We start from the raw sequence: 15,398 nt of genomic DNA, 5'->3' as shown, positions 1-15,398 counted from the left end.
CCCTCCAATTGTGCTGCGTACTTGTGCTCCTGAGTTGGCTCCGGTCCTAACGCGCCTTTTCCGGTACCTTTACACGCTCGGCACTGTTCCGAAGTGCTGGAAGATCGCTTCGATACATCCGATCCCTAAAAAAGGCGATCGCTCTGATCCGTCCAACTATCGCCCAATAGCTATAACCTCCTTGTTCTCCAAAATAATGGAAACCATTATTAACAGCCAGCTCCTGAGGTATCTAGAGGGCCACCAGCTGATTAGCGATTCTCAGTACGGCTTTCGTCGTGGTCGCTCAGCTGGTGACCTCCTTGTATACCTTACACATAGGTGGGCAGAGGCAATTGAGTCCAAGGGGGAGGCGCTGGCGGTAAATTTGGACATAGCGAAAGCCTTCGATCGGGTGTGGCACAGAGCACTGCTCTCGAAGCTTCCAGCCTACGGGCTCCCTGAGAAATTATGCAACTGGATTTCCAGCTTTCTCGCTGATCGGAGCATCAAAGTCGTCATCGACGGAGCATGCTCCGACCTGAAACCTGTGAATGCTGGTGTCCCACAAGGCTGTGTCCTATCCCCGACCCTGTTTATTCTGCATATCAATGATATGTTGCAGCTTAGCAACATTCATTGCTATGCGGACGACAGCACTGGGGATACTTTTTACACTGGCCGGGCAGGTATTTCTCGGGCTGTTGTCGATGAGTACCGGAACAAACTTGTGTCTGAAGTCGAAACTCTTCTACGTGGAGTCTCGGACTGGGGTAGACTAAATCTAGTCCAATTTAACCCCAAGAAGACACAAGTATGCGCGTTTTCCGCTAAAAAAACTCCCTTTGTCGCTACTCCCCTCTTTGAAGACACTCTCCTTAAAGCCTCAGCTAGCATCGGAATACTGGGCGTTGAAGGAAAGGCTAAATTAGCCTCCAAAAAGCTTGGTGTGCTCAGCAAGGCGAGACGGTACTTCACTCCGGGCCACCGCTTGCAACTATATAAAGCTCAAATTCGGCCCCATATGGAGTACTGCTCTCACCTCTGGGCGGGAGCTCCCCAGTACCAGCTCCTTCCACTTGACCGTATTCAACGAAGAGCGGTTCGAATCGTCGACGACCAGTCCCTTTCAGTGCGGCTTGATCCCTTGGCGTTGCGTAGAGATGTGGGATCTCTCTGCATCTTCTACCGCATTTACCATGGAGAGTGTTCAGAGGTGTTGTTCGGTCTAATACCTGCAGCTGAGTTTCATCATCGGACGTCAAGGCAAAATACAAAATACCATCCGTATCACCTCGACGTCCGTCGTTCCACAACAGAGCGTTTTCTAAGGCAGTTTTTGCCGCGCACCACCACTATGTGGAACCAGCTGCCCACAGAAGTATTTCCGAACCAATTCGACTTAGGGTCCTTCAAGAAAAGAGCGTACCAATTCCTGAAAGGCCGGCAACGCACTTGCGAGCCTTCTGGCATTGTGAGTGTCCATGGGCGGCGGTATCACTTAACATCAGGTGAGCCTCCTGCCCGTTTGCCTCCTATTACATAAAAAAAAAAAAAATAAAAAAAAAAAAAGATTTTTAAAAGACATGAAAAATTAAATGTTAATTCAAAAATTAGGAAAAAATCGATTTTTATGCAGAATGTCACATCCCTAAGTATAACATTAATAATAATTATGATGTAGGGGCCTCACAGCCTAGCTGTCTTATTAAGTGGCAGCTAGGTGAGGGGTACCGGGTTCGATTCCCGGTTCGAGGGCAAGTTTTAATTTAATTTAAATTTGTTCTCGGCCTTTGGGAGTGTTGTGCCGTACCAGGCGAGGGCTTAAACCGTACATGGAGGACACGGTCGAATTTCTAAAGACAAGCACGAATTATAAAAAATCCTATACTTGACGCTGGCTAATGCACAAATCGTGCCAGAGCCATATAAAAAAAAATTATGATATAATTTGACAATTGACAATATGATAAACAAGAAGATGAAGATAACTGAATCTGAATTCTGAATACTTATGTACGACGTGCTTGAGCTTTCTTAATTCTTATTTATTTTGTAAAAAAATTTCAAAGTTAAGACTTTAACGGCCAATTTATTATTTTTATATGACGTAATATAGGTTAAGGTGAGAGATAAGTTTAGGTGAGATTGTAAATTTGATAATTTTGGTACACTGCCACAGGGACCAAACTTTTTAAATTTGTTTTGATTTTCATTTTATTTATTTTTATTATTACTTTGTAGGTTAAGAAAATTATAAATACTGTATTGTTTAAGGTTAGTTATTGTTTTAATTGTTCTTCTGTTAGATAGTAAATTACTTTACTTTTAAATAATGTTTGTTTTCAGAAAAATGGCCACTAAAGTAGCCGTTGTTACCGGATCAAATAAAGGTATCGGATTTGCCATCGTACGTGGTCTCTGTAAGAGATTTGATGGTGACGTTTACCTTACCTCTAGAGATTTAAATCGAGGTCAGAATGCAGTAGCTGAACTTAACAAAGAAGGCCTGCATCCGAAATACCATCAACTGGACATCACAGACCGTAAGAGCATTGAGAAATTCCGGGATTATTTAAAAGAAAATTATGGGGGTATAGATATTCTAGTGAACAATGCTGCTATTGCTTTTAAAGTTAATGCTCCGGAACCCGTCGCAGTTCAGGCAGAACAAACTTTGTTTGTTAATTACTACTCTGTTCTATCGACTTGCGAAATACTTTTTCCAATTTTACGCAATGGTGCAAGAGTAGTTAACATATCAAGTTCTTGTGGGCATTTGAGTAAAATCAAGAGTGAGAAGTTGAGGAATCAGTTAAAGGACCCTAATCTAACTATAGAAGGCTTGTCCAACTTGATGCAAGAATATATCAATGCAGCAAAACAAGGTACTCATGCAGGAGACTGGGGAAATTCATGCTATGTTGTTTCTAAGGTTGCATTAACAGCATTGACAATGATACAACAAAGAATGCTGGCTGATAGAGGTAATTTATCTTTATATATATAATTCTTCTGTGAGTGTGTATGTCACTGAACTTCTCTCAAACGACTGGACCGATTTTGATGAAATTTTTTGTGTGTGTTCAAGGGGATCTGGGAATGGTTTAGATTCACAAATCAGCCCGCCAGATGGCGCTGCAGTCGGTACTTTCATACTTTGCTTTACTGATTGCTTGAAATATCATGCAGGACAACCTCTGTCGGATCCACTAGTTATCTATATAAGTTAGTGAAGTTTAATGACATTTATTTAGTTTTATTTTATTCCATAAAAATGTAAACATATATACAACACATGACCTTAACAGTATATATAAAAATAAAATGTAACTTTATGGATTTAACATAACACATTCCACAATTTTCTTTCCACTTTTCATCTCCACTTGTCTTTTGTACCACCGGCCTCTCAATCTTCTGCTTCATGGCCCCAGCCACATTACCAGTCTTTGTGTCCATCTGTTACTATACCTTTACTTACTTTTGAATATGTTTTGTTTCAGATATTAAAGTTAATGCTGTACACCCTGGGTATGTGGACACTGATATGACTTCTCATAAGGGAGTGCTAACTATTGATGAAGGGGCAGTTGCTCCACTTTACATAGCATTAGATGCTCCCGACTCTGTTAAAGGGCAGTATGTTTGGAAGGACAAAAGAATAATCAGTTGGGAAGGAAAATTGGTTGATAAAGACTAATTGGACCTTACAATTAAAGCTTAGAATAATCCTTTATTATGAAAATTTTTGATGTTTACAAATAGACATCATAGAATGAGGCTGAACTGTTCTTATAATTGCTGTAAATTTTGTACTTTTTCTAAATAATATAAGATTTAATAATGTTACAAGTATATTTAAATTACCTATAATATAACAATAATGATTTTCATGAAAAGCAGCTTCAAATTATAAATTTGTTCTGCTAAGCTTTATAACAGAATCATTAATAGATCAACTTTTTATAAAGTAAAAAATTCTCTCTTCTGTTGTCTGTCTTGCATTACTTAAGCTAAACATAAAGATAAATTTCTATGATTTAATTAAAAATCCCTATCAGCTATTAGATTGATTGGCCTAAGACATGTTTCACATATCATAGCTGCTGTTAACAAGTGGCATCAATAAAAATGACTGCAAAAGAAAAGACTGTCACATTATTAGAGTTGCACAGAAGTCATATAGGGCTTTATGGTAGTATTAATATAGTATATAATGGGGTAAATTACTACTTGAATATAGTACGAAATCTGATGTATGGGTAATCAAGTTTGTGGTACATATTATACTTTCAATAGTTAGTGAGACTATAACTTTGTTGGTTAAAATTTCCATGTCATTTAGAATGGAGGGACTCTCGTGGTCTTGTGTTTTTCATTAGCAATTGTTTCACAAACTGCATGTAATGCAAATTTTTCCACCTATATTGTTAATAAGGAGAATCAAGGTACTGCATGCAGGATTGTTTGAACCATTATAATTTTAACTAATTTATACTGGTGCCATAAGCCTAGTTTGCGCTGATTAATACAGTCTAAATCTATATTGATTAGTCTTTAGACAAACTATACATAAATTGGGATATTTTTATATAGCTAATACCAGATTATAATTCTATGGTTACAAGCACAAGTCTGATGCTATGTTTACCCACCAAATTCCAGCATTTTATTCATAAAGCCTGGTTAAGAAAACATTGTAAAGTACTTTATAATTTGGTTTTTGTTGGTTAATAAAAACTCAAATATTTTGTTAACATCAATTTGGTGTTTGTATTGACTTATTAAGTAGAAATTAGGTTTGTTGAATGAATCAGTTAAAGAATATTACTAATTAATTATCACAAAATATTAAACTTCTCACTCTACAAACTACATTCAACATCTGAATTAAAATATAAAGAACAATAATTTAAAGTTTTTTTTTATTTACATTAATTTAAACCAACTGCTTCATAATTCTTTTCATTGCTATACACAATAATTATGTTTATCGAGGAGTCTGTCTCAATACAAGAACATAACAGTACATATTATACTTAAAGTCTTATTTTCAAACATACTAGTATCCTTAATTATGTAATGTTTTGACATAATCATTATTCAGTTTGAATGTGACTTACAAGTCTTAGACACTTGTAGTATATTTGTAAATAAGGGGTTCATATTTGTAATATTGTGATAAATTATTATTATATCTAAGTGGGCAAGTATTGTGATGAGATATAAAATAAAATATTTAATTTGTAATATCGGAAATAGACAAGAGTCCTAAGGAAAAACAAAAATATATGTTTTCTAATTTGCTTAATTAAATAACAAATAATCTCTTAACACCTAGTGCTACACTCAAAATAAGTTTGAGCAAAACATTAATTACACAATAGTAATTACTAACTTAACAATGGTTAGATTAGATGTGATACAAAACCCATGGAATTATATGAGAGAAACATACAGATGTAAGCTTCTAACATAATTCTTTTAAAATATTAAGCCCCATCAACCTTAGAACTACACATATTGTGTGGCTGTTTTGTTTCTTAAACCCTCATTTAACTTTCTCCCCTGTTTAGGTGTTCATCTGAGTTTTTGACAACTTTTTCTCTGTTTTACAGTTATGTTTGAAATTTTTTTATTATTATTTTAGTTATGCCCCCCATGATCTTCGGATACATTTGTTTGCCTTAAGAAAATTATCAATTAAACAAATTCTGAAATATGTCTGACATACACATACATATGACACATAACATTTATTATGTTTGGGGTCTTTTACAATTCTTTAATAATATTTGAACAATTATTTCAGGTAGTAACAAAAATAATGCTAGGAGTTTTCTTAAGCATCAACATCAAATAGTCCTAAAGAGTTGATCTGCTTAACCGCTTATATACTGTACCTGACTGTTCTATTCTGACATGGATATATGTTAAAGAGATAACCGTTGACAGCAGACATTGTTTTTGTGAGAGTGTTGACATTGACAACTGACTGAATAGTTATAGTCTGCCTAAACGATGGATTCCCTCTGGATGTCAACAAATGTTTCAAACATTGGTATTTTTATGCCGTTCGGTTCTTCGGCGTCTTCAGCGTCTTCTGGTTCGGTCTTGACAAATACTTCTTCAATTTGCATGGGATCTTTGGAACATCCAGGCAATTGGGTTATGGAACGTAATTCCCTGCATTTCTTTTTCGCCTGCGCGTGAGTCATGTTCAGATGTTTTGTGAAATAGTGAATACGGACATAAGATTGAGTTTTGAACTTCTTTCCACACTCATTACAACCATATAGCTCTTCTTCGTTTGTTGGTGATTGAGGATTCTGAAAGAATTTTTGAGCTTGTGTTTATCTATTTAGTACTGCTATTTATTTCTTCACATCTAATAACATTCTAAGTGTGTGTGTATGTAAGTATGCTTAGTACCCCCAATTTATATGCTTACTAGCTGCCCCCGCGAACTTCGTTTCTCCTTAATGCCTAGCCTACCTATTTAATACAGACTACCTTGGAACATTTTTCTATGCTACCCTAGAGACCGTTCGGTTTTCCGGAATGAAAACTTTTTAGGTTTTTCTGTGATATTTCTCTATATTAACCTGAGACTTCAAGTTATAAGTTCCTAACTAACAAATAAAAAATAAGGGTTGATCGTAGAGGGTATAGGAAAATTAAGGGTTGTATGTATTTTTGTATGCAGTATCATAAAAAAATTAAACTAAAATTTTGTCTAAAAAATAAAAATAATAATTTCGGGGTGGACACCCCTTATCACTAAGGGGTTTGAAAGATAGATAGTAGCCGATTCTCAGACCTACTGAATATGCATATAAAATTTGATAAAAACCGGTCAAGCCGTTTCGGAGGAGTATGGTAACTAACATGAATGTTCGAACAATGAATTCAGTGACACAAGAATTTTATATATAAGATATGTTATGATCGGCCAACTTTTTTACTATTATAGGAAGCTTATTTTTAAGAAATATGGACTTTGCACGTCAGATAATAATACTAATAATATTCATAATATATAAAATTTAACTCGGTGATATACCATACCATATCCTCCACCATGATAAGTTTCCTCTTATTCTGCCTTCGTATTTGTGCACGCGTCATGTGCAAGTGCGCGACCTGATAGTGCACCTTGACATAAGACTGCGTTTTGAACTCTCTTCCACACTCGGTACACGGGAACATCTCACCTGCGTGAGACTTTATGTGCCGTGTTAGAACTTGCTGATTCTGGAATTAAATTTCCGATCTTGACTCCATATGTAAGATCGAAACTTATTTTGTTTCTAATTAAGTCTCCACTACGTAAATATTTGTTTTTTTATTCACGTCTGTCGTTCCACAACAGAGCGCTTTTTAAGACACGACGCATACCACTAATAATTAATTCCATTATTACTATAAAATTTCCTATGTACATTCTAATAAGACCCACTTCAGGACTCAAATCCTTTTAAGCATTGCCTGTCAAACTTGGTTAATTTTTTGATAGCTCTTAAACTAGAAAACTTATATTTGCATAAACAATATAAGTTCTATAGTTCAGTAGTTGATACATTTATGTAAAATGCAATATGAAAATCAAAATATTATTAAAATCATTTTTTCATATGCGATTCCTTAAAATATACTATTTTCATTTGGTCGTCTTTTTGATCATGGAGTTTGGATCTTTGATATTAACTATTAAGCAAAAATCCAGTTCCATCTTTAAAAACTTTTCGACCAATAATAAATAGAGGAAACTACCCTCACTCGATTATATTTTCACAAAAAAGGTTTGTGACATTTATAATGCATTTTGATAGTTAATGTATGTATTTGTATGTTAATGTATGTATTGTATATTTTTCTTCTATTTTCCATTGTGTACTGACAATTTGTCAGTACCAATATTGCAGTTTTAATTTTTGAATATTGTCGGTAAATTTTTTCTTTGTAAATATTTCAAATCTTGTATTTCTATTTAATTTTCTTTATTAATTCTTCTTTAGGATTACCTGTAAAGATCTTGATGTTAAAAAATACTACTAACCGCAAACGCCTTCTGACAATGCGGACAATGTTTGTCCCGAGGTGGGACGGCCCCCAAATGGCGTGTGGCGATGTGGTCTCGCAGACGCACTGGGGTCCTAAACACTCTGCCACAGGTACAGGCATGACCGCCTGCGTGTTGTAAGTGGGTCCATTTAATGTGCGATCGTACTTCGCCCTTTGAATAGTATAGACGCTTGCAATGATCACATTGATACCTGGAAAGTTTGGATAAAAAATATTTTTTCTGGAAGTGTTTATGCAGATTTTACTTATATTTGAAATCGCATCATGTTTGATAAACTCTGGTTGTTTAATATATATGTTGTCTTTCATATCAAAGTTAAATTTTGTTACAATACACAAGCGACAATTTTCGAATAAATTTTCCATTTATTAAAACTAAAACAATCTAGAGTTAAAGAAAATTGAGGTTTAGTTAAAACAGTATATAAGCCTGTTTACTACACTCTGGCGATTGAAGTAATAGTAGTAGTTGATATGTAAATAATAAAAGAAATCCTAAGTAAATGAAAACGTATAATAATGAACAGCAGTATTTGCAATAAATTAGGGAGCATTCAGGGGGAGGGGGTTACGTTACGATGCGGGGCGGGGATTGAATTTCGCGTTATTGTTAATATTATATCAACTTTCCAGTACTGAACAGCAAGCACATAATGGTAACGTTTAGGTACAAAGAGTTTATACGTTTAACGTTCAGACGTTTTAACGTTTAGAAAAACGAAAACAGAAAAACGTTACGGCGCATTACACGGGGGGGAGGGGGAATCAAGAATCTCCAAAATTTGCGTGACGTAATACTTGAAGGCTTAGTAATAATTAGAGTATAGACTTACTTCTTGCCACCATCAACGTGCATTCTCTGAACGTGGTTGTGCATCTTAGCGCGGGTATCAAACGGCCGCTTGCAGTATGTACAGCGGTTGTCTTCGTCGGGACGACTGAAATTGCATTTGATAAATATAGACGACATCACACACTTTTATTCAGAAATTTAATACAAAAAAAATCTCATGCTTTTTTCCCAATCGTGATCACGGGTGTGATCAAAAATCAAATAACTATTAATACATTCATGAATATCGCGCCATTGCGATTTTTTCATGCAAAATTTCAATGGTGCATCTAAGTTTGCAGCGTTGGAACACTTCTGCTTTCAGTCATTCATCTGATAGCAATACAGCAGTTGTAACCGTCCCATCAGATATGAGAGTAAATAAGAAGATAAACAATAACATCTCCTACGTGGCCAGTCTCAATAGAAATCATAGACAATTCAGTCTGAAGAACTTTCTATTTATTTACAACATTTCTAAAGTAATTTAATCTTAAATCTACATTTATCGCTTTAATAAATCAGTAAAATCAAACGTTCTATTTATATATTTTTATACTAGCTGATCCGGCAAACGTCGTTTTGCCATGTATATCATTTTTAATAAAAAATAGGGGTTGATCGTAGAGGGGTGAAAATTAGCGGATGTATGTATTTTTAGTAATGATCATAAAAAAAAAACTAAAAATTAAAAAAAAAAATTAGGGGTGGACTACCCTTAACATTTAGGGGGATGAAAAATAGATGTTGTCCGATTCTCAGATATACCTAATATGTACACAAAATTTCATGAGAATCGATCAAGCCATTTTGTAGGAGTTTAACTACAAACACCGCGACACGAGAATTTTATTGTATTAGATATTACAACTGCATACTTTTTGGAATTTTGTCTAAAACAAACGTTTATTATAAAAAGTTTGAATCTTCCACTTACACAGTAAAATTGACCGCATGCGCGGCTTTATAGTGCTCCTCCAGCAGATGTGAATTCCTAAAACTCTCCGAACACTCCAAACAGACAACTTCACATGATTCGTGCGTCAACATGTGTGTCTTGAGGTACGATTTGTGTTTGAAGGTCCGGTCACATTCCGGACATTTCACTATTTTTGAGTCTTGAACTTCTTTATTATGTTTTCTGTAAATTATGTTATTTTATTTTTATGTCCTAAAACTTCTATCGTTTTCCAATTAAATAAATTCAAACATGTCATAAAATAGTAACCGCCAATGTTGGCAAGTAAAGTATAACTAAATTAAAATTTCAGCGACGACCTGCTCACCTAATATGATTCCGGTACCACCCACTCTCATAGTAGACCTGTTGGCAGATGGGGCACTCCATTGGGGTCGATTTTGTATGAATTTGCTCAATGTGACGGCGGAGGTATTGCGGACGCCTGGAAAGATAACACAGTCAGTAAACAATACGTATTAAAAAATTGTCCACATTCTAATACATATCTCAAATCACAATCTCTTGTTGAGCGCTGTAAATATGTCAAACTTCCTACAGAGAAAAAGAAAAGCTTAATACAAATTCCATGTCTCAACACCCAATACGTTGTTGACAAACAGGAGACAATACTTAGCACTAAGTTTTGATTCAGAATCATAGTGTAACTCCCATACGCCAAAAACGTGTTGTATTTAACATTCGGGAGTCATCCTTAGCGCTAACAATATTACCTTCTACCTTACAATATAATTCATATAAAACTGGCACAATGAGGTCCTGCTTTAAACTCTTTGTTTTAATTTTATATTACTGCTTAGTTGGCAAAACCTTTTCTCCAAAAAATTAAGAAAAGTATTCCTAGAAAGAGTTTGATGTTAATGAAGGTCTTGATACTCTCAATATAAAAGGATAAGAGTATAAAACTCATAACTTCGCACAATAATAATATAATAATAATATTACTCACTTGAAGGTAGACCCGCACTGGTCGCAGTTAAACGTATTCCCGCTGTGCATAAAAGATACGTGGCCTGCCACTGCGTCTTTGTCCTTGTATCGCACGCTGCACACCATACACCTATAAGAATAATAAAAAAACGTGTGTCACTCGGGGACTGCCGCGGTTAAGCCTTTGCATAGCATTTTTTATTAACTTATGCAATTATAATTATTTATTTATTTCTTATTTATGCAGTTTTTTTTTTCTTTGATATTAATTCAATCTTACACTCCTATCACTCTTCCAGACTCAGACTAATACTAGACTATAGGCGTGCCTATATCGTCTGTCTCCCTTACGCTACGTCACCAATCACGCCAGACCGATGTGAGACGCAGTATGCGTTCTGTCCCGCTCTAACGCGTATTGACCGCACCTATATTGTAACAATTGTGACAACTGTGACAACGTACATGCGCATGCAACACGCTGTTTAGGTATGCGCTTGCTTGTTCATTCTGTAGTAGAAGTGGGGTTAAATGTTAATTTATAAATGGTAAACGTCAAAACTTATAACATTTTAATTTCTTCATGTAAAAGTCGACTTTAATATCAAAGCCATAAGTTAAAAAAAATTGTTGGTGATAACTAAAGTACATTATGATAATTTTTATGATATTCACATAAAAAAAGACTCTATTGTATATTAGCAAAACTTATTTTACCTTGTATGTAATGAATATACTTGATCTTAATTCTAACAATGTTATAAAAAATATTATTTAAGGAAATATATTTTTAATTGTGTTATTGTAAATTTGCATTTAACATAATAAATAAATTGTTATAACTTTTATTACACTCCTTTATTCTGTAGTAATGAACTGGTCAAGTTAAATTTACAGTTGTAGTACACTACAATTATAATAATTAAGAAACCAATTTTAGATAAATAGTAACAGTAGGTAGGTTATAGGTAGGTAAGTATAATCACAAACAAATTCAGTATTGTAATGAATCATTCACCTAATACATGATCTAGAATCTAGAGTGTGACGGCCTATAGTTACATGTAGAAACACTAGTTTTTCCAACTTATTAATGTATGCAGTACACCAAAATTCAAGAAAATCGGTTCTGGGCGTACTTAGCAAAATACTTTAAGAATGTTGTTTAGTATTATTTTCTAACTCCTACCTGTATCTTCTATAATGTCGCAATTTGTGACGATGAAGTGTCTCCTCACTCTTCATATAAGTATTGCACACTTCGCAAACAAATTCACCTGATTCCTGAAAAATTAAGAATTAACTTTAAAAGTTTAGCTTAATCAAACTACAAAAACCTATGCGGGTAGATTTTCCACTTTTAATATTCAGTCTAAACTTAAACATGATGAAAGAGAAACAATATTCATCACAACAGTTTCTTTGTAACTAACCTTTGCGTGCAACTTCATATGCACATCATAGGCATCTTTCACAACAAAACCAGCAGCACAACCTTTGCATATATAATTCATATGTTTTCGAGACTCATAGGCTTCTTTCAACTCAGCCAGACGCTCTTCTTCAGTAATTGTCACTATCTCTATCTGGTTAAGGATGTCATACCCATAGTATTCCTCAGTTCCTGAAAGATTAAAAATTTTATTCTAAATGGTTTAAATGGTTGAGATTCATTTCTGAGGTTGAAGGTTCAACCTCCACTTGTGTGTGTTAATGCTCGCTCATATGGTGAAGGAAAACATAGTAAACGGCATGGTTTAGACCCGAAAATTCAAAGGCTGGTGTCACCTTCACTTACTTGCCAATTAGAATAAAAGTTAGAGATACAGATACAACAATATGAGGCCTCTGGTATTTTTTAACGGTATATACAAAGTCGAACAATCACGTTCGACTTTCTTTCTTATTTGGAAGTATAAATATATATATCAAAGTATTGAAAAAGTAGATAGCAAGTGTTTTAGTTAAGTCAAGACTGCTTCACAGAGGGCTATAATTTTGGTTCTTTTAATACTACTGATGATTGATCTAGTCAAATTGATTGTTTAAATAATATATTATACATATATAAGATTATAATTATGAACACACCAACCTTTTGAAGAACCTTCTTTAGATGGTTTTTCAGTAGTGGATTTTTTCTGAAACAAAGTTAATACAACTTACTATAATATGTCATTAATATTGCTATTTAATTATAACACACAGATACTAAAAAGAGGTTAACTGGCTACATCAAATAATACTCCAGTTTTATAGGTAGTCTGTTAGTATTACAGAAACATACAAGGATTATCAAATTATATTTTTTAGGATCATGGGATCTTATATTATAGAATGTTAGTGATGAAACTCTTAGGACTGCTTTTGATAAAAATATTGCTTTGAAAATAAACATATTACTATGCAATGGACATAATGACTTTTGCTTTACTTTTGATTACCTCAGGTTCCCATTCATCATCAGAAAGCATTATCTTCTTCCTTCTTTGTATAATTGGATTTCTGTTTTTCTTTTTTTTACCTGTTGATGTAGATGACTCTGCTTTATCTAAAAATATTTAAATCAAACTTGTGACTAAGACAAAACCTTATTAATTTAACATATATATCAGAAAAGAGAATATAAGAAACTGCCTGTACCTTTTTTATTATAAACTTTATAAATTGAAAATGATAGGATTATTTGGGGAAAGCTCACTTGACATATAGATTTGTTAATAATTTAGGCCACTTTTTTAATCTACATAAAATATTACAAGATATGTTATGACATTGTAAGTTAAAATTTAAACTGTAATAATTCAAAAAGTTAAAATGTCTTGTATATTAGTATAGAAATATAATACACAAGTTAATTTTTGTAAAGTATAATTCTAGTCATATGAAAAAAAATAACAGTATGACTGTCACGCTTTCATGCCTAATCTGCTGACCCAATTTCAAAGTAAAAATTTAATTTCTTCTTCAGTGTTTTAATAATTGTAGTAATTAGTTAAGGGATTATAATCATTTAAATAGTATTTTAAGATGTTTCAGAATTTTTTTTGTATTTTTTTACCACACAACAATTGCTATGCTACTCAGTTTCAACAATAATTTACACAAGTACCTACCATTCATTAAAATATCTATAATTCCAAGCACTTCTGGCATATCTGGTGGCTCACTTTTAATTACCATATTCACTACATGCTCCGTATTTTCCGATAAGTTGATATTTTTGTTATGACCTTCTTTTGCTATGGTTCTTTCCACATCACAATTTTTTTCTTCCATTTCAATTTTTTAAGGTGAACAATCACGTTATTAAAAAAAGGAATACGAAACCGATAAAATTAAGCGAGATTTTTAGTAATTATTTCCACTTTCTAACTTCCTAACACTACTTTCTTTTACTGCTTATCCCGTCTTTCGATTTTTATGACAAATCAATCTACATCTAAAACATTAAACACATTTTGCAGACTAAAGTCATGTATGTATGTCATGCCATTACCACAAAACTAAAGAAGAAATTCGCCATGATAGATAAAAACAATCTACCAATTACAGTTTGATAAAGTCATTTGAAACAAGTGTCTCTATTGAATGTGATTACAGACAGGTAACAATAAATATTTTTTATCAGACTATGAATTATAATGATAAGAACACGATCAAAAAATTCACATCTTTAGTGCTTTTTTTTCATAACATTTTATTGATCAACTTTGCCGACAAAAAATTTACACAACTCTCATCTTCGTAAGACGTAACTGTCGACTCGACTGTCAACAGTCAACTGTCAAGTCAAAAGATGACTAGACAGTAGACTAGAATAGTGATTGGGCTTGAAAATGATCACGTGGCAAAGCGTTGCATAATGTCAATCTCAAGCCCATGGGCTTTGATACATTATTGGAACGTCGAATACACACCATTAACCATTTGATAATTAATCATTTCATTTATTACTTCGTAATTTTGTAAAATTGTACATTTTAAAGGGATAGAAGAGTACCCAGTTTATTGTTAAGGATATTATGTTAGTACTATGACTACAGTACTTTTCTGTGTTCATAGCCTCTGGGGCTAGAGACAAAAGACACTTTGCGACAGGCGTGACCCACTAAGTGAACTAACGCCAAACTAATGTTAGACGTTAGTAAAAAGAAAGGGGTCTTTTCGTCGGTCGTTTTTTTGTCTCAAATCTCTGGATCTATAGGCAAAAAAGGTTGCAACGGCCGTGACCCGCTATCGTATTCATAAATATAAAATTGTATGATAATGACATTCCCCTACTACATCTATGCATTAGCTTTAGCTCACCAAACGTTCTTAAAAAAATACGATCTATATGTAAACCTGTTACGCCTGCCACAAACTGCACAATAGCTGGGGTCTATTGTTAATATCATTTCACGTAACCCGTATCTCTCACGACTTATTTTTATTGTTAACCTTAAAAAAGGTTATAAGGGATTTGATCTTTTGAGACGCATTCTCTACAGCAGATAACTGTACAGTAAAGGGACCTAGACATAGACTTTTCAACAGGCGTGATCCACTAACTCGTTTTTATAGGCAAGCCTGAGCGCATGTTATTCA

General features: G+C 34.1%; 2 protein-coding genes across 5 annotated transcripts; one reads left to right on the top strand and one right to left on the bottom strand.

Moving 5' to 3' along the window:
- Nucleotides 1-1,984: 1,984 nt before the first annotated feature.
- Nucleotides 1,985-3,831, top strand: LOC125057280 (carbonyl reductase [NADPH] 1-like). 3 transcript variants are annotated; one of them, XM_047660877.1, is made up of 4 exons: nt 2,003-2,121; nt 2,224-2,256; nt 2,329-2,966; nt 3,486-3,831. In XM_047660877.1, the coding sequence occupies exons 3-4, from the start codon at nt 2,333-2,335 to the stop codon at nt 3,680-3,682; spliced, it is 831 nt and encodes a 276-aa protein (XP_047516833.1). In that variant the 5' UTR covers nt 2,003-2,121; nt 2,224-2,256; nt 2,329-2,332; the 3' UTR covers nt 3,683-3,831. The 3 variants fall into 3 exon arrangements, with proteins under 3 accessions (XP_047516831.1, XP_047516832.1, XP_047516833.1); XM_047660875.1 differs by lacking the exon at nt 2,224-2,256 and having other exon boundaries at nt 1,985-2,104; XM_047660876.1 differs by lacking the exon at nt 2,224-2,256 and having other exon boundaries at nt 1,986-2,121.
- Nucleotides 3,832-5,213: 1,382 nt separating this feature from the next.
- LOC125057279 (zinc finger protein 26-like) lies at nt 5,214-14,573 on the bottom strand. 2 transcript variants are annotated; one of them, XM_047660873.1, is made up of 12 exons: nt 13,925-14,573; nt 13,253-13,359; nt 12,904-12,949; nt 12,242-12,432; nt 11,998-12,092; nt 10,828-10,938; nt 10,186-10,302; nt 9,837-10,040; nt 8,901-9,005; nt 8,042-8,258; nt 7,051-7,236; nt 5,214-6,311 (listed from the first exon to the last, which is right to left on the bottom strand). In XM_047660873.1, the coding sequence occupies exons 1-12, from the start codon at nt 14,085-14,087 to the stop codon at nt 5,997-5,999; spliced, it is 1,857 nt and encodes a 618-aa protein (XP_047516829.1). In that variant the 5' UTR covers nt 14,088-14,573; the 3' UTR covers nt 5,214-5,996. The 2 variants fall into 2 exon arrangements, with proteins under 2 accessions (XP_047516829.1, XP_047516830.1); XM_047660874.1 differs by having other exon boundaries at nt 6,199-6,311; nt 7,046-7,236.
- Nucleotides 14,574-15,398: the final 825 nt, after the last annotated feature.

Source organism: Pieris napi, chromosome 16, assembly GCF_905475465.1.
Source record: "Pieris napi chromosome 16, ilPieNapi1.2, whole genome shotgun sequence".
NCBI classification, from domain to species: domain Eukaryota; kingdom Metazoa; phylum Arthropoda; class Insecta; order Lepidoptera; family Pieridae; genus Pieris; species Pieris napi.
The sequence above is the reverse complement of the archived record's forward strand: the minus strand, read 5'-3'. Positions and strand labels throughout refer to the sequence as shown.